Source organism: Chrysemys picta, chromosome 16 (genome assembly GCF_011386835.1).
Source record: "Chrysemys picta bellii isolate R12L10 chromosome 16, ASM1138683v2, whole genome shotgun sequence".
Taxonomy (NCBI): Eukaryota; Metazoa; Chordata; order Testudines; family Emydidae; genus Chrysemys; species Chrysemys picta.
In genome coordinates, this window is record NC_088806.1 from 25,270,132 (window position 1) to 25,292,297 (window position 22,166).

The window sequence follows — 22,166 nt, forward strand, 5'->3', positions numbered from 1 at the left end:
TAAATCTACAATACACTGGACAATTTTTGGAACCTAGTTCCCATCCCATCTGAAACAGCCCAAATTTGACAACTTTCAGGACATGTGAGGTTCCCCTATATACTCACTGGGGGAAAAGGGCAAAATCGGAGATTTAATGGGGAAAGTCAGCATTATCCGGCTTGATTTTTATTGTGATCGGTTATATTCATTTTGGGGCTAGGGAGTAGCTGACAGCTTTACTTCTGGCTGACATTGGCAAGAATTAACCACAACTTTTGATTTATAACAATATATTAGCTTTCATCACAAGATAAAGTGATTAAAAACTTGCAGGGGAATAAAAGAAGCCCAGAGTGTTCTTTTCATGTTTTATTGCTGCTTCGGGGGATTAAGGAAGATGCCAGGATATGGTGTAAAATGAGGTGATCTAAGAATGAACATTCATACACCCCTTGTCTTATCCAACAACCCTAACCCCAATCGCTCCATCCACTGGTGCCCTCTGTCCCAAATTAAACCTCCCAATCATGCAAAAATCTGATTCAGCAGCCCATGATGCCATGGAGCAAAGAGGTTCAGTGCAGCTAGGTGATAAGAGAAATTAGCGATGGCTGTGATTTATTAGATCATTTAGTCCATGTCCGCAAACTCTGCAGGGTTGTTCTCAACAATCTAATGGTTTCTAGACCCCTGAGGAAGGGAGGGAAAGGAAAGAAAGAATGAATGAGGGAAAAGGGATGCTGCTCTCAAAAATAAGGAACACTCCCCCCTAAACTCCAAAGTAGATGTTGCTTATAAGCCTTATAGGTTAGCCAAATTCTATTTTCCTTTTTTTTTTTTTTTTTTAAATCTTTCTGGCAGTTATTTATGTATTTCTAAAGAATGGGGTCAGTGGTATCTGTGGCTCAGTACCCATTTTCCATAGATCACCCCTCTCTTTGTATGTTATTCTACATCCAATAACTTTCATATTGGCCTTCGTTTCTCCCGTCACAGCCTTTACTGATGATGAGACCCTTTCCTGCTCAGGCACACATGAGACATGAACCCTGCAAACAACAAGCAGAACTCTGCCTGTTTTCCTAAGAAACAGCGTTAGCAGCTCTCTGCTGGTTAGGATGGGATATGGTAAATATTTATGCGGAATTCACAGACCTTTACCCCAATAAGGAGCCAAGCATGGGAAAAGAGCAGCTTCCCAGAGCTCCACACAGCGGATGTGGAGAGGTCCCCAAGGAATGGACTTCACATCTGAGCAAAAAGCTGCAGGGGAGTTCCAGTTCTGATCACTCATGCCTCTAGCTTGCCTTTTACTACTTTCTGCTGGATTTCTACCAACGTTACAGCCCATAAGGCTTGAATCTGCATGGTACTGAGTGTCTTCAGCTGCCATGCCACTGGAGAGGGCTCAGCACACATCCCAGAATCAGGCCAGTACTGAAGGAACATAAAAGTTCAGTCACAGCTGTGTCCAGAGATTAAAAAGGACTTTGAAAAAAATTGAGAGCATGCAGAAAATACCCCCAAAATAATATTTGAGGACTTGCCATGTGATACTTAAAGAGTTCAATCTGTTTAGTTGATCAAAAAGACAACTAAGAAATGACTTGATTACATTGTACAAGGACCTTCATAGGGAGAAAATATTGGGTACAAGGGCTCTTTAATCTAGCCCAGAAAGACAGAACAAGAACCAATGGCTGGAAGCTGAAGCCAGACAAATTTAAGTTAGAAACAAGTCACTAATTTTTAACATTGAGGGAGATGAACCACAAGAACAAATTACCAAAGGAAGTGGTGGATTCACCATCTCTCAGTGTCTTCAGATTGAAACTGGATGACTTTCTGGAAGATCTGCTTTAGGTAAACACAAGTTACATTTCAGTCAAAGACAAGTTATCAGGCTAAATATAGGGGTAACCGGATGAAATTTCATGGCTTTGGATATACAGGATGTCAGTGTAGATTATCTAATGGTCCGCTCTGGCCTTAAAAAAAAAAAAAAAAAAAAAAAAGAAGTCTCTGAATCTATCAGGGCTGCCAACAACAGAACTCTATTTGGTAACAAGTCACCACCACTAGATAATTATCATGATCAGCTCGTTTAAAAAGAATGGAGAGAAGGTAACAGCACTAATTTGCTCAGTAGTGAGATACTGAACTAGGGCTGAAACAGAGTCAAGTATTTGATTTTAAAATGTTGTGTCTGTTAGAAAATCTCCAGCTGAATAAATGATTAAGATTCCAAGATTGCCATAGTAACAATATTCTTGCAAAAGCCCATCTAACTCCCATATTCTCTACCACCACTTGGGACTGCAGCTTAAACTTGTATCATTAAAGCTCATTCAGAGTTTTAAAATGACACAAAGCTTGCAGGTTATCACAGCATGTGCTGGTAGAGATACCAGTATTCAAGTAGTCAGCAATTTCTTAAGAAATTGAAATTCAAGTTACAGACGTGGAAGACTGAAAAGTTCAAAGTGGCTGTGATGAAGAAAAACCTACAAGTAAATAGAATTGTTTAAAAATTATGGAAGGATAGGAAATCATTTTTTTAAGTCTATAAAAAGCCTTAAGACTAGAATGTTATTGCATGGTAGTCTCATTAATGTATAAAACATTTACTTTTATGGGTCCATCTCCTTTAGTTATATCACATGTGATGTGGGAATTAGACACCTGTATTTCCTTATCACAGTAGGAATGGAATAAAATTTATAAGATCACAGATATTAATCCATGTCTTTGTTTTATTATATAATGCACTGTGGCTCCACTCAGGGTGAGAAAAGCTGGCCTATTAATAGCAATTCTTGCATCAATGGCCAACAAATCACTGTCATTTATATTGACTATTTGGGTGCAAGTGATTGACAATCGTAAATGGCCTCAAATAAAGCTGGTTTTGCATACTTAAAAAAAAAAAAAAAAAATCAGTAACTTTAACACAGGCTGCAGTTTGATATACTAGAAATGTCAGCTACAAAAAAAACCCCTCTCTCAGCAGGATGCTAAGCAACTTCACATAGTCCACAAGACCGAGTCGATCTTTTGAACATACCTGAGAGCTCGTGTGCTTTTAACTATGAAGAGAGGGAATAATGACTCTACATTCAAAATGCTACTGATGAGTATCCTCAGTAAATATTAGAGACTGATTCCCACTCCTTTTTGTTAAATACCGTTGGGTTATCAGACAGTATAGAAGAGTGCTTGGTTCACTAAATTTTCATTATTTTTCCACACACGCCGTGTTACATAAGATGCAATAGAGCTTTTAAACAAAAGAAGTCTGCATACTGCATTCAAAACTGTATTTTTCCATTACAAGACACATACAATACAACCACCTTTTTCCCTGTGCCACTGCTGTTTGTAACTCATAGCCTTAGTTTTCCTTGATGTGTACTATGCCTTTGTCCCTCCCACCTCACAGCACTGCAACTAGTACTCCTCCAAAAAGATGGCTTCTGACCACAAAGACACAAATGCTGCCACCATTGCAGCTATCATCCATCACACTTGTTCCATTACCTTCAAGTCACTTCCTTCATGCCACTTGTAGAGCTGTGCACATTTTAAGCATAGAGTGTGAAATGTGGAGCTAATGTGTCCTCTGTGCCATGCCTTCCCCCTGCCCCAAAGAGGGTATCTATCACTTCCTTTAAGATAGCTGCACCCTACTGCAGCATCCCATAATCCACACTACGGAGAAAGCAAACATTTTTGGGCTCTAAAGCACTGCAGCTCTGCCACTTTTGCCATACTTTTTAATGACAGCAATAAATGCCTTGCTAAACAAATGAATGACAGTCAAATATTCTATTTAGGGATTTGAAACTTGTTGCATGACGTGGTACTTAAGTCAATCAGTCTGAGGAAGTTCAAGACAGAGGCCTCCTCCTAACAAACTTCTGCAAGTTTACAGTAGACAGTTTCTAGAGCGGGTCAGGTAGAAGCAGAATGTTAAGATGCGACTATTGAGCGCTTATATGGCCTTTCATCAAAGAATCTCAAACAATTTCTAAAAGGCAAGTTTCTAGTTCCACTTCACAGATTGGGAAACCGAGGTCCAGAAAGGGGAAGCAACTTGCCCAACATCATAGTGCAAGTTAGTGGCTAAAGTGGGAATAGAATCCAGATTCTCAGTCCAGTGCTATAATCACTCCCCACATTGTCTTAAATCAGTACTGTAATCTAGCAAGGACACTAGGAGAAGACCAGTGCTGTAGCCTATGGATACAGAAAATAAACTCTCAGAATGTTCAGACTGAGGGAAGAAAACAAAAGGACGCCTCAGTTGTATGCTAGAGATGGGCAGTGGAGTATGGGGAAAGATGTAGAAGTCTCCAGGTTTCAGATACAGGAGAGGAATCTAGACAGTATTTCGGGTCTCAGTGTGGAATGAGGCCCCTCTAGGAGGGCTCCAGAGTGCCCAGCTGTTTCGATGAGGGCCCAGCGTCACAATTCAACACATGCAATGGAGGAGCGTGCCTGTAGAACACAGTTCATCTCAAGTTACCAACGGCCAAAGAGGCAATGAGAGAAGAGCAACCGGATGCAGGAGAAGTGCTACACAACTAAAACAACTTCTCAAGGGAACTAAGTAAGAACCCAAAGGTCAGAGAAGTTGGAAACAGGGCTGGGGGGGTGAGGGGGGGGGGAGAAAGAGGAAAAAAAAAAAAAAGCACATCTGAGCTGAGCGCTCACAAAAGGACCCTATTTATCATTCACCTCACCGAGTGATTCACCAGGCAAACCCGCTAGCTCTACTCAGTAAAACCCACTTTCTGGGCTCCATAGAGACAAGCACATATCAGCCAAGTTAGGATTAGACTGGCAAGACCGTCTACAGAGCCAATCATTACAACACTGAGCTACAGCTGTCTCTTTTTTATGCATGGCTGTGTTAACTCTGAACAAAACCTGCAGTGCTAAGACATTTCCTTTCATGTAGTGGAAACCTTGAAGCTGTGTCCATGCTGTGGCTGAAACTGTACTAACAATAACTGTGCTTAAAACTTAACTGCTAATAGATATTAAACAGAATCTGCTGATCTGAGGGAATTGGGGAACTGCCCAAGAGTACTAGCCTCTAACCTCTCAAGTTCCGAGTCACACAGCGGGCTGCTTTAGGGCACCTCTATGGGGATTTCCTAAGAACAACGATAATATCTTCAAGTTTTAGTACAAATAATGGAAGTTTATTAGTCCATGAAAAGAAAGGAGCTGAAAAATTATACAAAGTCAGTGACAAACCAACAGAAAACACAAAGCTCCTAGAAGCACAAAGCAAAGGATTTCCCTCCAGCATGACAGCTCTAACTCGATTGCAGCTTTCACTTGCCTGGGCTGGCTTCTGATGCAGGACCGTGGTATAGGCAGGGCTCCATTTAAAAAGGTCACATTTCCTTCCTTGATCTTTTATCTTGAGCAATTTCAAAGAGGTATTAAATATTTTAAAACCATCTAGTATGCAAATTTCTGTTTACCCTGTTTTCCATGTTTGATAGTTTCCAGCAAGACTGCTACAAGGAAGACCAACCAGCTGTTCTAGGAATAGAAAATTATACCAGATCAAGGATGGGTACTTGCTAAATTCAAGCTGAGACCACTGCTGAAGCAGCATGCTAAACTAAAGGAACAGTGACCATTTTATAGATCGCTATCTCATGAAACAATCAGAGACAGAAATAAACGCTGAAATGCCCAGTTACCCCAATGGTAACATCCCCTCATCCAGAGCAAGTTATCCAATAGCAGCAAAAATCTCGTCAGAAATAAAGAGAGGATAGGAAGACAGACAGACAACAGCATGGTTTTAAGATCCAGAACCCAGCGTTAGAAGCTCTTCAGCTGACAAATACAAATGCTTTCAAAGCGAATAAACTTGTCCAAACACTAGTTATGGGCCAATGATCAGAAAAAAAAATCTTGGATCCTTGTTCTCATAAGATTTTTAAAGGATTTTCTCAACCTATTATGAAATCTCTCCTATCTCAGTCTCCACCCCATAGTATAAATCAATACAGGAGAACTGTAGAGGCACCAGAATTTTGACTCCATAAGCAAGATTAAGTATTTTCCCTACTGTCATTACAATCTACCGCTTAGGTCACTAAAGCGTAGAGTCACACTTCCAACTTCAGAATGCAGCGAGATCGACACCCCAAGGCAGCAATATCTGTATTCGTACTCCCAGCCGCTGAAAACGCAGAGATCCATCCCCCAGGGCACGAGCGGCCGCATTCACCTGCTTACCCCCAGGATGCAACCAAACACCAGTGCTGACATTTCGAGTTCCTATATTGTCTGGAGACACTGGGATCAGGCGATAGATGCCCAAGAACTAATTTAATTGTTTTATCACTCCTGATGCTGCAATGATTACAATTTTTTTCTGCACTGACAATTCCCTCTTTGTCCCAAGCCAATAAATAGTCTTTTCCAGGGCTCTCCAGTCCCCCCTGCTACAGCAGTGGGAAAGATTAACATGTCTCTAGCACAGAAATGATGCCATGGCAAGCAGTCAGGAGAAAAGCCGGGGGGGGACGGGGGAAGAGGTGTTAGGGCTTGTCTACATGGGGAAATTTACTAGCATATTTTTACTATGCTACCTCTATAATTATACTGGTATACACACCTGTGTGGACAAGCTTATTACAGAAAAAAAAAAGTGTACACAGGGAATTATACCAGTATAATTATACTGGTAAATTTCCCTGTGTAGACAAGCCCCTATTTTTATAGTTCCTGATAGATGATTCATCTGTATTTTTAATCTTTGCTCACTAGCAGAGAATTGCATTCCCCCCTCCCCTTTGCAAGTTTTTCCTATTTTAAACTTGGGAGGAGCTGTCCTCAAACCTCAATCACTGAGCCAAGTTTAGACCAATAACTGAGATCATCTGTCAGCTAGTATTTGATAATTAAATTTATATTGTTAACTACAAGAGATTATCTGTATACTTCAATGTTAACTTTAGATTTGTGATTGCATCCTGTGTCATGCCAGGACACAAACCCAGCTTATCTGCTGAAATGCTCTCAAGGACACTGGTCATAGGTCTCAGACACCTGTATATTTGCTAGAAGTCGCAACTCTCCAAACACTATATGGCTGCATTATTCAAATGCCAGCAAATAAACCTCTCTCTAATTCCCACTCTGCCCTGGCGCCAAACGTACATATTATACAACCAGGGGAAGTTGCTCACAATCAAACCTCTTCAAAGGATGAAGAACGTTGTGTTCCACAGTAATGTGCGAACAGCTGAACACATTCTTCATAGGTTATTGAGACAATCCAGATTTCCAAATACAGGCTATCAAACACAGGTCAGAAAATCAGCCGCTAATGTATTGACAAGGAAGAAAGGAAACATTTATCTTAATTAATTTATGAATAGCCGGCATTAGGGCAATTTCCCTACTGTATTTCCTGCTCAGACTTCTGAAGTAGTCTGATTAAATTATTTATTCTAACGGCAGTATGGAAGTTGGAGCCACTTGGTTATTAAGTAAAAGTAAAAAGTAAAAAGTAAAAAAAAAAATCTAAAGCAAGTATCTCCAAACCTAATGGAAGAGAAGGGCGAGGGGAGGGCAGCCTTAGAAGATGAAATTAATTTGCCAGTGGGAGTTTGTTTCTGCACATTATCATTCCTCTGAACTGAGCTGACGGTCATCGAGAAACAGATCCTGTGTCCGTGGTGGTGGCTGGAGTCTCCTCATCACTGGAAGAGGACAGCCCCCAGATTTATGTTACTGCTGTCCCAGATTCACATAGTCACTGAGATTCTGCACACACAGCTGGGGAAAGGACAGAGACCAGGGGAGAATGAAGGAGAATGACGACATACCTCTAAATGGTTACTACAGAATTTAAAGAAGTCCACAGAACACACTGCTACCACTGTAGGCCCCAGGTATTTGAGCAAGCCCTTCGTATCTACAGACATCTGTACAGAGTTTATCACTGCATTATCTAACCTCTTCTTCTATCTACCTCCAAGGCAAACTGAGATTGACCAAATGGTTTCTGCTCTCCATTCCAAAGTCCTGCTTCGATCAATTTAGGGATAGGGACTTCCATAGATGAGGTCCCTGAATACAGAACGCCTTGGCTGAAGATGTCCAGAGTTCCGTTGTGGCTCTCCAACGCTCGTTGCAAGACTTCACTGTACCTCTGTTACTATATTTTGCTTCCTTAATTGCCTGTTCCTTCGCCATTATTTCCCTCCTTGCCCACTTCATAGATGGTTGTATTGGGGTTGACCTCAATTTTGATTTAAAATTATGCTTTTGTTTAAAAAAAATACAAAAACAAACAACAACAACAACCACCCACACACCACACAGTGTTCCAGAAGAGAGCTTTAAAATAAAAAAGCCCAACTGGTTACTGGAAAATTTTTCCACCGTCCACCAGAAGCTTCAGCAGAGAGAGAGAGAGAGAGAGGCTGGAGTTTTAAGTCAATGGGGTGATCCTCTGCAATTCCTCTACAGCTGATCCAGAGACTCCTAATGTTTAATATCTCAGGAAGCACAGGGTAGATCTGAAGGAGTGGTTTCCTCATAACACAAACAGCGATAGGTGGAGCAGGAACTTAAAAGTGCTTCACAAGCACTGTGACGTTCTTGTCAGTGGAATAAATAAGCAGCCTTGACAAAAACAGCCTCCCAGCAGCCATGGAGCAATTAAAGACAAAAATGGGATTCCTTTCAACTGGCTGAATTCCAGACAACAAGATCACGGAGAATTGAGAACTGCCTGCACCACAGACCTGTTGCGAGGTTATTTCCACCACCACCACCCCCAGCTTAACTGCCTGCTTCTGCTTCAGCAATGACCTAGGAACACTGCAACACTGCTGGGAGAAGCAGATAGGAAGAGTCTTTCTGAAGGAGGCGGACTGTCAAAATAAACACTAATCAGAACACTAACTATTCCCTCTTCTCTTGGCACCTGCCTGCCAGTATTACTACAACCCACAATTGCAAGAGTAGTTGTAGCCAATTGCAAAGCGCATTTCAGACTCCCAGGGAGGAAGTGTTTAGTGCTTAGAACAGAAGGACTGGGAGTCAGGACTCCTGGCTTCTATTCCATGCCCCAGTCCGTTTCTTGCTATAAAATGGGATTGATTGCCTTGTGTAAACAGCCCTAGATAAAAACCTAAGTATTATTAATATACCTTCACTGAGCCCAAAACCCAATGATAAAGTCTACTGGAAAAAGAGAGACAGAGCTAAAGATGTGTCATATAACATGCATGGCTGCAACAACATTGGTGAATGGCTAAAGCAAACAGTCTTACCATTTACAAATGATCACACTGATTTTTAAATTCAACCTTCCATATTTTGAAGGACAGACTGGCACGCTTGCTTTCTCAAGTCAGAAGTTAAGGAAGTTACTGGGTGAACCAACCACTTACAGTGGGCTGACATCTTCCTGAAAATCCAACATATAGATTTAACCCACCTGAGCAAAGAACTTACACAGGGATTAACTAACAACTACACGCACTTCTATCACATCATTCAGAGGAGCTCAAAGCACTTGACATTATGCTTAACGCTCCTGTGGGGTACAAGCTTATCCCCATTTTGAAATGCGGTACTGAGGAACCGAAAGGTGAAGCAGCCTTTATCACACAGCAAATCAAGGTTAGAACTAGGAACAGAAACTAGGTATTGTGGCCCCTATCCCCATGTCCTAACTACTACAGGAATGCTGCCTCCCACTACAAAGAGGTCTGAAGCTCAGTGGTAAAGAAGCCTCTGACAGTGTTGTTAACTTCATCAAGTCTCTGTGCACTTTGACACCTTCATTGCAGCATGGAGTGACAGAATTAAAGAAAACCTAATTATAAATAGCTAAGACTATAACAGGCTCTTTCAGCAGCATCCCAAGGGCACCTTATTCCACCAGCCAACAAAAATGGAAATGAAAGGATAGTACACATACTACCAACAATCTCTAAGATCAGATCATCGCCCACAAGAACCACTTCCGCTGCAGAAACCACAGCGACTACACAGGGCAAACCACAACCTATCATTCCTGTGTTTCTCAGCAGATTGCAGGGGCAGATCACCAATGTGAGAGTTACAGATCACCAGTACAGGATTTCTATAATTCTTATCTTTGGGATACAGACTGCTCGGATTCTCACAGATGAGCTCTCTCATTGTCCTGTTGACCTTAATGAATTCACATCACACTGGTTCCTCCATACACCTCCTTCAGTTTCCAGTGAAACATACCCTTCCCTCACCACTTTTCTTCCAGAAAACAGCCATTAAGGCCCCCCCTCTATACAGAAAAATTCCCGGTAACATGGCTGTCCAGCCTGGAGCAAAAGGGGGGGATGGGGGAAGAATGGCTGAAAATGTTTTGAGTTAATCAACAATTCAGCCCTGGTATAAGTGGGTGTAAATCCTAAAGAAGCCATTGGTGAATTTGGTCTCTGGAGTCAACAAAAATTTCCAACAAGTTTTCCCCTGTCTACACAGGCCAGCCAGAACCATGCTACCAAAAGGACTGACCTTGAAAACCAATGTATGACACAGGAAAGTATTTAATATCAACAATGCCCAAGTGTCCCCATGCACTAGTGCATCCGTTTAAGCCAGGGCAAACGGAAAAACAAAAAACACAACTACTGCCAGAAGGGACTGATGGTTCTCAACACCACCATGCAGCCCCTCTGGGCATGAATATCTACCCCCACATTTCAAACAGGCATCTATACACTTCCATGGTGTTGCTGAAAAGCACAGCTGAATGTTATGAACCTGAAAGGAATGTCATGCTCCAGCAAATTCTCTTACCTTAGATCAATGGTTCTCACCCTTTTTAGTTAGGGCCTGCTGTTGGGAATGGCATAAGGGAAGCCTCTCCGATAGCCTATGGTTGCTTCCTGTCCAAGTTTTCTCTCACTCATTTTCTATCGGTTTTCATTATCTTTTTCTTGTTGTTCTTTTGCTCTTTAATTTTTTTTTTTTTGCTAACTCTTCTCCTTTCCCCATCTCTGGTAGCTTCTATTTCCTTCCCCCTTCATCAGAAGGTTATGTGTTGCTGGGCATGGGATAGGACATCTATTGGTGCCTCTGCACTGCAGGAATGCAGAGAAAGGACACTTGGTCTGAGCCTTCATCCCAGAACATGCAGGAGCAGTTGCCAACCAGGTACATTAGGGAGCATAATCACAGCAGGAAGAGAAGACTTGAAAGGAGCCACCTGACACTTTATATGGACCAACGGGTTGCAGCATATGCATGCAGGTAGGTGCGCTGCCGGATTGAAGATCCTGCACCTTACTTTGCACTGTGCCCCTCCTGAATGGGTCTAGTGCTCCCTCAGTGAGATCTGGCCACCTCCCTCCAGGCTGGGAAACACTGCCTTAGGTCAGTTCATGCCTTCCAACCTCCTGCCAGCAACTATGGAATTGTTCAAAATTCCATGAAAGCATACTTAACTCCTCATAGGCTACAGGCTTCTGTCTCTCTACACTGGGAAGTCACCCAAGTGCTCTGGCATGCAACTGCCTGTAATATCACGAACCAGGACTCAGCGCCTACAGACGAACTTCAGATCAGTTTCATAGATAAACAGGAACTGTGTTAGCTGGACTGGTGCACACAGCTTTAAAGAGAAACATTACTTAGATAAGAAGAGTCAAATTTCCCCCATCTATTTCTTAAAGTCTGAAGCACACACTTGAAGAGCTCAGAAGCGGATTGAACCAACTCAAATGTCCAGCCCCAGCAAAACTACACCTTGTTCATGTGGGTATAAGCTAGGCTAGACACTCCATTGTCCTGGGATTCTCCCTTTGGCAGCTAGCACAAATCCTGCAGCCTCATTATCTGCACCAAGGCAGGCCCTTTTGGTTAATTCACACCTCACACTTCATGCCACATCTTCTACATCGCCAGTGAGTTCAGACCATAAATGCCATAATTTTGCTGAGTTGTTTAAACAAATGGGAGATGCACTTTGAGCCTCTACAAATCAGCACGTCCTGTTGCAATCCATAGGTTCACCCAGTGGACACTGTGTTTCTGACAGACACAGCAACACTTCAGCCATAATCAGCAGGACACTTGACAACACGTAACTGACAAACACAATAATGACCCTGATTGATGAGATTAGCGACAGTTCAAGTTCTAATCTAGTTCTGGGTAATGTGTGGGAGCCCACCTGCAATAAATCAATGCCTTTTCCAGCTTGGATACTCAGCCCCGTGGACAACACTGGTCATTCGCGGTCTCAGTTTTGGAGAGTGACTTTCTTAATTCAGTCTAATTTACACGGAAGAACCCAAAAGTTAAAGGATCCAAAAGCAAAGCTCAAAATAGCTCAGTGGACAAATTCTAAGAGTTTGCCAACAAATAAAAGCAGCAACATCATGTCCATAGGGTCAAACATTGCTAGGTGAGCTGCACAGATATGCAAGACGACCAGGTTCCTGCCAAATGGGCTTGCACACCAAACAGACAAAACACAGACGGGGAAAGGGTGGGGAAAAGGGATGCAGCGCAAAAGGAAGGGACAGAAGTGGGGATGTTTGGCGCACAGTTTGTTTACTCCACAGTTTGTGTTTAATACCGTTTGTTTTGGTTTTACTAGTTATAATTGTGTTTACATTTAAATGTAAACTGAGGACAATGCCTTTTCCTGCCATGCTTGTTTTAAAAATATACATGGTTTTATTTTATTTTTTGTGTTTAACACAAACACAAAATTAAAAAACAAACCAACAGTCTCTTCCTGCCTTTTTCTTTATTTGCTCTTCTGTTCTAAGCCTGTTGCTTGATTTCTATAGCTCGTGGTGGCCTGTTTTACATTCTATGCCTTCCCCCTTTTCATTGTTTACTACATCTCTATATGCGTTATACCCCTTTCTTGTTTTACTTATAAAAAGCCTTGCATCCCTTCCCTCTCCTCCTCATTGTCAGGCCGCTATTTTTATGTGGAGACAATATCTGCATTCAGTCTTTGGAATAATTAAGGGCCTTAGTTTTGTTAAAGTGAGATTTTAAATTTGATATATGTTTTTAAAGCCTAATGGTTATTTCCAGGACAGGATTGTAGAGTGACAATACATGCAGAATTGCTGCCCTGGCTCGAAAAAAGGGTTTGTCTCTCTGAATTCTTATTGGCCCCTCTTACATACATAAACCCAGACCTTGCAAAATAGATAATGGGAGGAGGGTGTTCTTTGGCCTGCTCTACATGTAAAAGTTAGGTCAACACAACAACAGTGCTCAGGGGTGTGAAATATTCATACCCCAGTGCACCGTAGCTAGGCCGACCTAAGCCCTGGTGCAGATGCAGCTTCCATCAACCTAGCTACCATTTTTGTGGAAGGTGAAATCCGTACAGTGACAGAAAAACTCCCTCCTCTGTCACAGTAGTTAGCGTCTACACTAGGACGCTACAGCTGTATTACATGGCCTTAACCGGGAGTAAAGCTTCTGAATTTTTAGCAATACTAATGGGAGGCTGCTACAAGAAACTCACTGATCATGAGAAAATGATCAGCGTAACAAACGCAAGTTACATATCACCATGCAATATGTCAACTGCATTATGTTCCCGAATCTAGAAGCACAAGGAGGATATACCAGTATAATCCTTATTAATAAGAATTTAGTGCTGGTGAAAGGTAACGACTTGACAGCCCTGGAGACTGAAGGCTTCTTTTTATGCACAGAGCACCAACACCATCTGCAGCAGAAGTCCAAACTTGTACTTGAAACAGCCCTGCCAATATATTTCCCCTCTAACGCGAGAGCCACACCTTAAGGTACGAGTGGGGAAATCAGTCCCTATTACCAAGGTAAACCATGGCCTTGCTCCTGATGCTGTTAGTAGAGTGCCTGGTTAGTGTCAACTGTGCTGATGGTTTCGGAGGGTTGGTTTTTTGCGACGTGGACACCTGTCATAGCTCAAATGATGCTACTACGAACATTGTGGATAGCAGTGGAACTGTCCAGACTCCTGTCAAATCCACTCTGATTCTGCTTGGGAATGTTATGAGCAGCTGCAGAAACAGACACCAAAGCTCCTCACTGAATAGGAAGACCCATAAAAAGAAGGCTGAAGTGGTGAAGTAGAGTTGTGGACCCCTCATCCTGAAGCATTCAGAAGACTAGGACACAGAGGGGCATGAAGCCATCAGTTCTTAGGAAACTCCAGCTAGGAACGAATTCTGCAGCACACCTCCCTAGCAGCTTAAGCTATTGCAAGCACATCAAACCTGCCCATCAGTTTCTCCACTGGCTTCCGACAGAATATGGACTCAAGTTCAAGGTCTGGTTCTTACCTTCAAGGTGCTCAATGGCTTGAGCCCAGCATAACTAAAAGACTGCGTAAAGCTCTGGAATGAAGCTCATGGTCAACATCTCCAGTCCACAGGCACAATGGCACTTTATACCACATGGGTAAAGTTCATCTGTGCAGGAAACAGAGCTTTCTCGGGGGCTGGTCTGACATTGTAGAATGAAATCCCACAAGCGTTGAGGACTCTCACAAACCTCACCACCTTCTGCTCCAAGTGCAAGGCACACTCCTGCTTCCTGCCTTCTCTAACACAGTCAGAAGAGAGCGGACATTTAAAAAAAAAAAAAAAAAACCACCCACACCTTCCCAAAACAAAACACTCCACTGCACATATCCTCTCCCCAGGGGAGAACTGTAAGAGAGAGAATCAACCATACATGATAGGTCATGTCATCTAATGCACTGCTGGAAGGCGCTCAAATACTATAGTGATAAGAGCAGCATAAGTATCTTTTTAGACTAGATGAGATACGGGTGGAAAAGTGAAAGAGTTCCTCTGTCTTCCAGAGGCCATGGGGAGTTTCAAATTTATTCCACACTATAAGCCAGAGCCCCCGAGCAGGGTCCAAGGACTTCACCTGGCAGGAATCACAGCAGCCGGGTATGGGGCTGGGCGTCTCTGGACATTAACGATAGCTCTATCATCCTTCAAGGCTTTTGTTTCTACCTCTGGCTAAGTGGGGTCTGGTCAGTGTTCCAGGCCCTGATTCCTGCAGACCTGGGCTGGATGCAAAGAGATCTAGAAGGGGAAAGCTTTACATCACATCGCAGTTCCAGAGCCATTCAGACCTCCCTAAGCAGCATTCATTTATGTCACAATAGGAGTTACTCACAGAGAGAATTATATATCTTTGGCTAACACATTGCATGCTATTCCTGCCTCCAGCGAAATAACCACAATAGATGTTCCCAGCTCTATTAAAACTAGAAAATCAAGCTTGCCTCACTTTCAGTCTCTGTAGCAAAAGACATTGTGGTTCCTGTCTATCCCCTAGCCAACAGCACACATCACAACTGGCACCCTATCCCGACAGCTTCAATAAAAGTGCAGAATACAATAAGCAAGCACAGAGACTATCACCTCATACTCAAAATGAAATGGCGACAATACTGGACAGCACAAGAAAGCTTGCACCAATGCCTGTATGCAACTGGCCACCCTATAACTAAGAAGGAAGGCTTCAATGACATCTATCTTGTGAGAGTACTAGATTTAAGGGACAATGTTGAAAAAAATAAATGAAATGAACACTGTGCAAATTATCAGAGGGGTAGCCGTGTTAGTCTGAATCTGTAAAAAGCAACAGAGGGTCCTGTGGCACCTTTGAGACTAACAGAAGTGTTGGGAGCATAAGCTTTCGTGGGTAAGAACCTCACTTCTTCAAATGCAAGACTTCCACTTCTTGCATTTGAAGAAGTGAGGTTCTTACCCACAAAAGCTTATGCTCCCAATACTTCTGTTAGTCTCAAAGGTGCCACAGGACCCTCTGTTGCTTTTCACTGTGCAAATTGTAAGTGTAGCTAGCTATTCAGTAACACTGTTGCAGAGAAGGCCCTGAATTTCAGAGAGAGAAAAAGAGGAGGAGGGGTTATTTTGCCACGATTTGGCAAAAAAAAAAAAAAAAAAAAAAAAAAAAAAATGTCCCAACTACCAAGGGGACATCTAAACACTCAGAGAGGGGAAGCACATCTAAGCGGATTAGAAACAATTAAGGTTTACTTTAATATCAAGTGATGAGAAAAAAAAATCAACAATTAAAAGCTTCACAAGGATAATTATGTGTAAATTATACCCCCTCCCCGCCTTATTTTACAATTATGGTAGCACAGGCTAGGGCACTATTATAAATAAAACCTATTTGACAGCAATCGCATAGAAACACGGACACTCACTTCTTACAAAATATCTACATTCTTTACAGTACTTGAGCCACCACACACACACAAACCTGCACAGTCCATGTAACCATGCAATCTCCTTGCTCCAATATGGCTGGAGCGGCCGCAGGAAGAAAAATGTAGGAACTGGGTTACAAAAAAGGAAAAACAACTACATCCAAACGTTTCTGCAGCATTATAAGAAGCTACAACAAGGTTCTGATAATCATTAAGTGACCAATCACAGCCTGCAAGTTGCTGAGTTCCAACCCAGTCCCAGCAGTCCCTGCTAAGAATAAAACCCTTATCTTGCTCAGCCATGTGTCGCCTGCCACAAACGGCAAGAGAGCTACGCCCAAAGCCAGCCTGTTTGATTTTAGTTTGAGTCAGAGGGACTCTGAAGAGCCTACAACCCTGAGAGAAACAACAGAAGGAAGAAACCCAACACACACACACATCTAATCTTAGCCTAGGACTGACCCGACAGTTGGAAACACTAACAGAATATCACCAAGCCAAAACCATTCAGTACCAGAACAACTGTGACAACTCGGCAAGGAATTGAATCAACAGTGAAAGACTGGAAGCAATGAAAGAGCTAAATATGCACAGCCTGGTTAAAAGATAATTAAGTGAAGGGTGCATGATCATTTCCAAGGATGAAGGGAAATTGTTTCATATAGTCCAACCGGTGGCAGGATTCAATCACGAAGAGAGAAAATCTAGGCTGTTTAATAGTCTCCCAAAAGAGGAAGGGGAGGGAAGCCTTGTTTGGTGTATTTAAGCTTCTGAATCCTTCCCAGGCCATGAGAGGTCATTTAGGGCACAAACAAGGTGCCATTATCCCTATCTATCTTGGCACACTCTTTGCATGTCCTCTAGTTCAGTGTTTTTCAAACTGTGGGTCATGAGCCAGTACTGGGTTGTGGAATGTAAGGCACTGGGTCACGGCGGCTCTGGTCAGCACCACCGACCGGGCCGGTAGAAGTCCCATCAGCTGTGCTGTCCGGTTACGGCAGGCTAGTCCCTACCTGTTCCGACACCGCGCTGCATCCCGTAAGTGGCCAGCACCAGGTTTGGCTCCTGGGGGTTGGGGGGGGGGGGGTCAGGGCTCCGCACGCTGACCCCACCCTGAGCACAGGCTCTGCACTCTCATGGAGCTGGGGGGAGGAGGGGGAGTGCCTATGGAAGAGACTCACTGAGCCGCTTGCATACCTCCGCCTAGGAGCTGGACCTGCTGCTGCTGGTCGATTCCGGGGCTCAGTGTGGTCTGCAATGTCAGGACAGGCAGGAAGCCTGCCTTAGCACCCATGCTGCACTCCTGACCAGGAGCCACTTGAGGTAAGCCCACGCTCCAATCTCCTGTTCCAGCCCTAAGCCCCCAGAGACCCCTTCCTGCACCCCAAACCCCTCATCCCTAGCCCCACCCGAGCCTGCACCCCCAGCCCAGAGTCCTGCCCTCCTCCTGCACCCCAACCCTCTTCCCCAGCCCTGAGCCCCCCCAAACCCAGAGCCCCCTCCCAGCCCTTGAACCCCTCATTCCCAGCCCCACCCCACAGCCCTTACCCCCCACACCCCAATCCTCTGCCCCAGCCCTGACCCCCTCCCACACTCCAAACCCCTCATCCCCAGCTCCATTGGGTCATGGGCAAACAATTTTCTTCAACTGTGTCGCCAGGAAAAAAAAAAAAGTTTGAAAACCACCGCTCTAAGTCATTAAATCCCGCAAATTCTCTCTCCAAGTATTGTTTGACACAAGGATTCTTTCAGTTGCCCCCTTCTCCAGTAGTCCAATAGCACAGATGCTCTGGCTTCATTCTTAACATGTCCCAGATATTTCCATCTTCTTTTCAGGATAGCTTTGAAGATAAGGAGTTAACTCGCTGACCAGTCTCAGGATTTCTTATAAATTCATTTAACTCAACACCTAGTGTTTTCTTGAGACATTTATACACTGGGGGAAAATATGCTAGAAAATGTCCTGTAGGAAACACTCCTACTTTGGTGGGTTAGAACAGATGCAAAACACCTCTGATTAAACAGAGCTGGGCTGATGCCTTTTGAGAGAAACCGACATCTCAAACTGGGCCAACACAAATTGGCTGCATTGCATACCTGAGCAGACCCAGATGCAGTTGCAGGAATATCTGGAATCCTCCGAGTGTCTTAAACAGAAGGAGCTATGGGACAAAGAAAAAGGAGAGGGCTGGCTGGTTTTTGCAATTTGGCCTGTTGTCACTGGAGCAGCACTGAAACTGACTATTCCTATCTTTGGCCTAACTTGTAAACTAGTGCCAGAAATGAGATCAACAGCAAGAGCTGTGAGCACGACAGCCAGTGTAACCCTGCACAAAAAGAATGTCAATCAGATATCACAAATAAAATTCAAGGTGGTCACTGCTAAATCAGTTGGGGGCGGGGGAGTGAAGGAGATTATGCATATGGACAGTAGATCTTTTCCCTAATAGGTATTTAAGAAGCGATCAGTATGCAAAAGGCTCATAAACACAAACTGAGAAGGATGTTGGCTCATAATGCCCTCCCTGCTATGTTCATGTTTCTATTTGGCACACGTGTGGATGTCTGAACTTTTAAAAAGGCACTCCATGAAAGAGTGAAAAATCCAGGCTAATAAACATCACTGGCAACCAGAAAGACTTAAACCCGGAATATGCTTTTATATTCTGTAGGCCTAGTGACCTGCACTTAGGCTGCACCTGCTTTGTATTCCCACAATTAGCAGCAAGACATAAAAAGGGAATATAAATTTCTTTACCCTAATGGGACAGAGAGCCTTTCACCGCTAGGTTGCCAGGACAGGGTGGCCAAAAAGACCACCATTTGAGGGTGTTTGGTGCCACACATGAATGAATGCATGCGTGGTCTCATTCCAATTCCTAGTGAGCGGATATCCAGATCACGAGAACACACCGTCACATTTGGCACTTTGTCAACTGTCTCAGCCAAGGAACAAATGGGCCATGAAGACTGAATTACCCTCTCGCCATTAGCTCAAGGGTTCCTCCGGGTCAGAGGTGAGGCAGAGTGGCAAGGCAAAGGACAAGCCTCCCCAACCTGCCATCGCCCATGCTGTACTCGGTCATGATAGAAAGCTTTAGTCTCCAGGGCTGTCAAGCCAACCTCTTTTCCCAGCATTCATATTTTTATTCAAAGCTTTTAATTGAATACTGCACACAAACATGCCTGGGACATGACAAAGCAGCAGGAAGTGGAAGTGCTTATGTTTTTGTACTGGCCGTTCTAACTCAGTGATGGAAAATATTTTTTGTTTTATTAACAACCAAATCCCCTGCCTTCATGTATCCCCTTCACATTCAGCAATTGAATTTCTTTTTTGGTGTGAAGAGCCTATTGTCCCTACAGAGGTGCTGGAACAATTTTTTTTTTTTTTTAAATAGTGGGGGTGCTGAGAGCCATTGAACTGAACTGTGTATGGTGTAAACCCTAGATCCAGTACCTAGCTATCCCTATGATGTCTTTTAAGTTGTTTTAGGGAACGCATTTCTTTGAAATATATATGACAGAACTCTCCTTGCTGTGTATGAAAATGGTACGTTACAGCACTCATAGAAATATGCAATTCAGTGTTAATGCACATGCTCTGTAAAAGAAAAACAAGTCAGCATTCACAGTATAGCGGTTACAGTCCCACCTATCACACTAGAAAAAAATGAATATTGCAAAAATTAATTGCAAATGCTCAATATTCTGAAAACAAAGATGATAAACAGAACATAGTGGACCTGATTCTTGTTTACATCAAGGCCCCTTTATGCTACTCAGGCAGTTTAGCACCCATTAAGGCCCCTTTACACTCCTAAAATAGTGTAAAAAGGCTTAATGTACATGAGAATCAGGCTCAGTGTCTCTTCTGCCCACCTTTGGAATCTACAAGGCTACTCTCAGATACTGGAAACTGAATCATGCTCCTGTCTCAGCTGCTTCAAAACTGATGTACAGATCACATGAGGCCCAAGTGGTCCAAACCTCACACAGTTCTGCTATCATTTTATGTCATTGCTTCCAAACACACACACCTATGCACTAAAATAAGTTATCTTGTCTGAAAACCTCAGAGAAGACATTTTTCCTGATTGCCTAGAAATGGAAATACAACTTAAATGCTCTCCTTCCTTCACAACATGCTACTGTCTCAAACGCATATGGAAAGTTTGTGTGGAATTATCCGATGGCTCTTATACCATCCAAATCTCTCCTAACAGAGAGCAACATTCCAGCCCATCCCTGAAGAACCCAGTAAAGATGAAAAGGCACAAAAACTGCCAGAGAGTAAAATGATGTTTTACACAGAAGCCAAGAGAATGAAGAAGTCACTGAAGGAGACAATTGGAAAACACCACTATGATACAGTAGACACCTGGGTAGACATACCTGTTGATCAGGTATGGATCCTGTCTTCACCTGAAGTGACCTTTCCCTGAATGACTGTAACTTGCAGACCCAATAAAGAATAGATATAGATATATACATACACCTAATACACAAAATGTTTGTAGCCTAAATTACATCCCCTTGCCAGGAAGCCCCAACCCTTAATTTTACCTGACTGTCTTGGGTACTTTGACCCTTTAACTCTGAGGCTGAAAGAGGATCCCTTAATTCCTACAGATATGGATTAGCTGTTTTAAATGTTGGGTTAATTTCAATTGCTCAGGAATATTTACTGATTCCAAAATCAATTTACTCTCACTTTCCTGATCCTGTCAACCCCTCCCAACCTTTCATGCTGTCACTAAACCCAAAAAGAAGGCCAACTTTGGAGCAGGGAAACGGGTTTTTTGTTTAATAAAATCCTGTTTCATACTAACCTGTCCGTGATTGTGGACTGTGTGCCACTCATTGGAGCCCTGGGCAAGGAGTCGTCTTTTTATCCAATTTGCATTTTACTATTCTCGCAGGGATCTCCCCACATATGTTGCCCCCCACACATAAAGCAGTGTTTGAGATCCAGCCTTGCTCCAGAAGAGACATGCACAGAAGGCAAATTCAGTTCAAAAACACCTTCGCTCAGTCAACCAGAATATCCAGATCAAAGGGACTCTTAAAAAAAAAAATAATCCAACAACACACACAAGTTCTCCCAGGGGCAAAAATTTCCCAAAAGGAAGAGAAAAAAATCTTCAAACGTGATAGATCCTCAGAGGGTCCAAACCTTTAAATGCCGGGGAAAGGGTGGTTATGGGGAGATCCTGATTTGAGCCTAAGAGACGCCTTTGTTAACTGGGCCCTACAAGGGTATCTGGTCCTCTATTTACCTTCCCTGGGGTGACAGGGCTCCACTCCCAAATCACCAGGGTGGGTAATCCTATGGATTAGGGGGGGTACTTATACACACCCTGACCTATAGGGAAGCCTACACAACCCTATTATGGGATTATAGGGGGTGCCCCGCGACCGGTCACTCTCGGGGTGCCCCCTCCAGACGTCGGGGTCCCTTATCTGGGGGTGCCGGGGTGCGGCTCACAGCCCCCCCGCGCCCGCGGCTGCCTCTCCTCCTGGGGGCGCAGAGCGGGGCCCATGTCCCCCCGGAGCAGCGGCTGCCGGTGTCCCCCTAGGCCCCGCGGTGCCGGCCGGCGGCTCTCAGGGCTCCATCTCCTCCAGCCGGGCTGGGCTCCGCTTCCCCTGCGGGGCGGGGGGGTCCCCGGGTCAGGTCCGCTCGCCGGGATCTCGGGCCCCGCCGCTCCCCGCGGTCCGGGCCCGGTTCGGTAGCGCGGCCCACTTGGGTCTCTCCGTCCGGTCCCCGGATCCTGGCCCGGTTCGGTGTCCGGTCCGAGCGGGGTCTGGCCCCGCGGCCTGGAGGAGCGGGGTCTCCGGCCCGGTTCGGCCCGTCGGGGGCTCTGCGCCCGCTCCCAGCTCGGGGCCGCCGCCTCGGCCGGTCCGGTTCGGTGCTCTCGCCGGCCGGGGGGCT

General features: G+C 44.0%; 1 protein-coding gene across 7 annotated transcripts in view; it reads right to left on the bottom strand.

Moving 5' to 3' along the window:
- ARHGEF12 (Rho guanine nucleotide exchange factor 12) overlaps window positions 1-21,810 on the bottom strand; it is a 99,166-nt gene extending 77,356 nt beyond the window's left edge. For 3 of the 7 annotated variants that reach the window (XM_008164532.4, XM_042851888.2, XM_042851887.2), the window contains exon 1: window positions 21,067-21,810. In XM_008164532.4, the coding sequence (XP_008162754.2) occupies window positions 21,067-21,098 (32 nt within the window). In that variant the 5' untranslated portion in view covers window positions 21,099-21,810. Of the gene's footprint in view, window positions 1-16,287; window positions 16,409-21,066 lie in introns of those variants that run through there. The other 4 variants (XM_008164533.4, XM_042851889.2, XM_042851891.2 and 1 more) reach the window with 2 other exon arrangements.
- Between the last annotated feature and the right edge of the window lie 356 nt (window positions 21,811-22,166).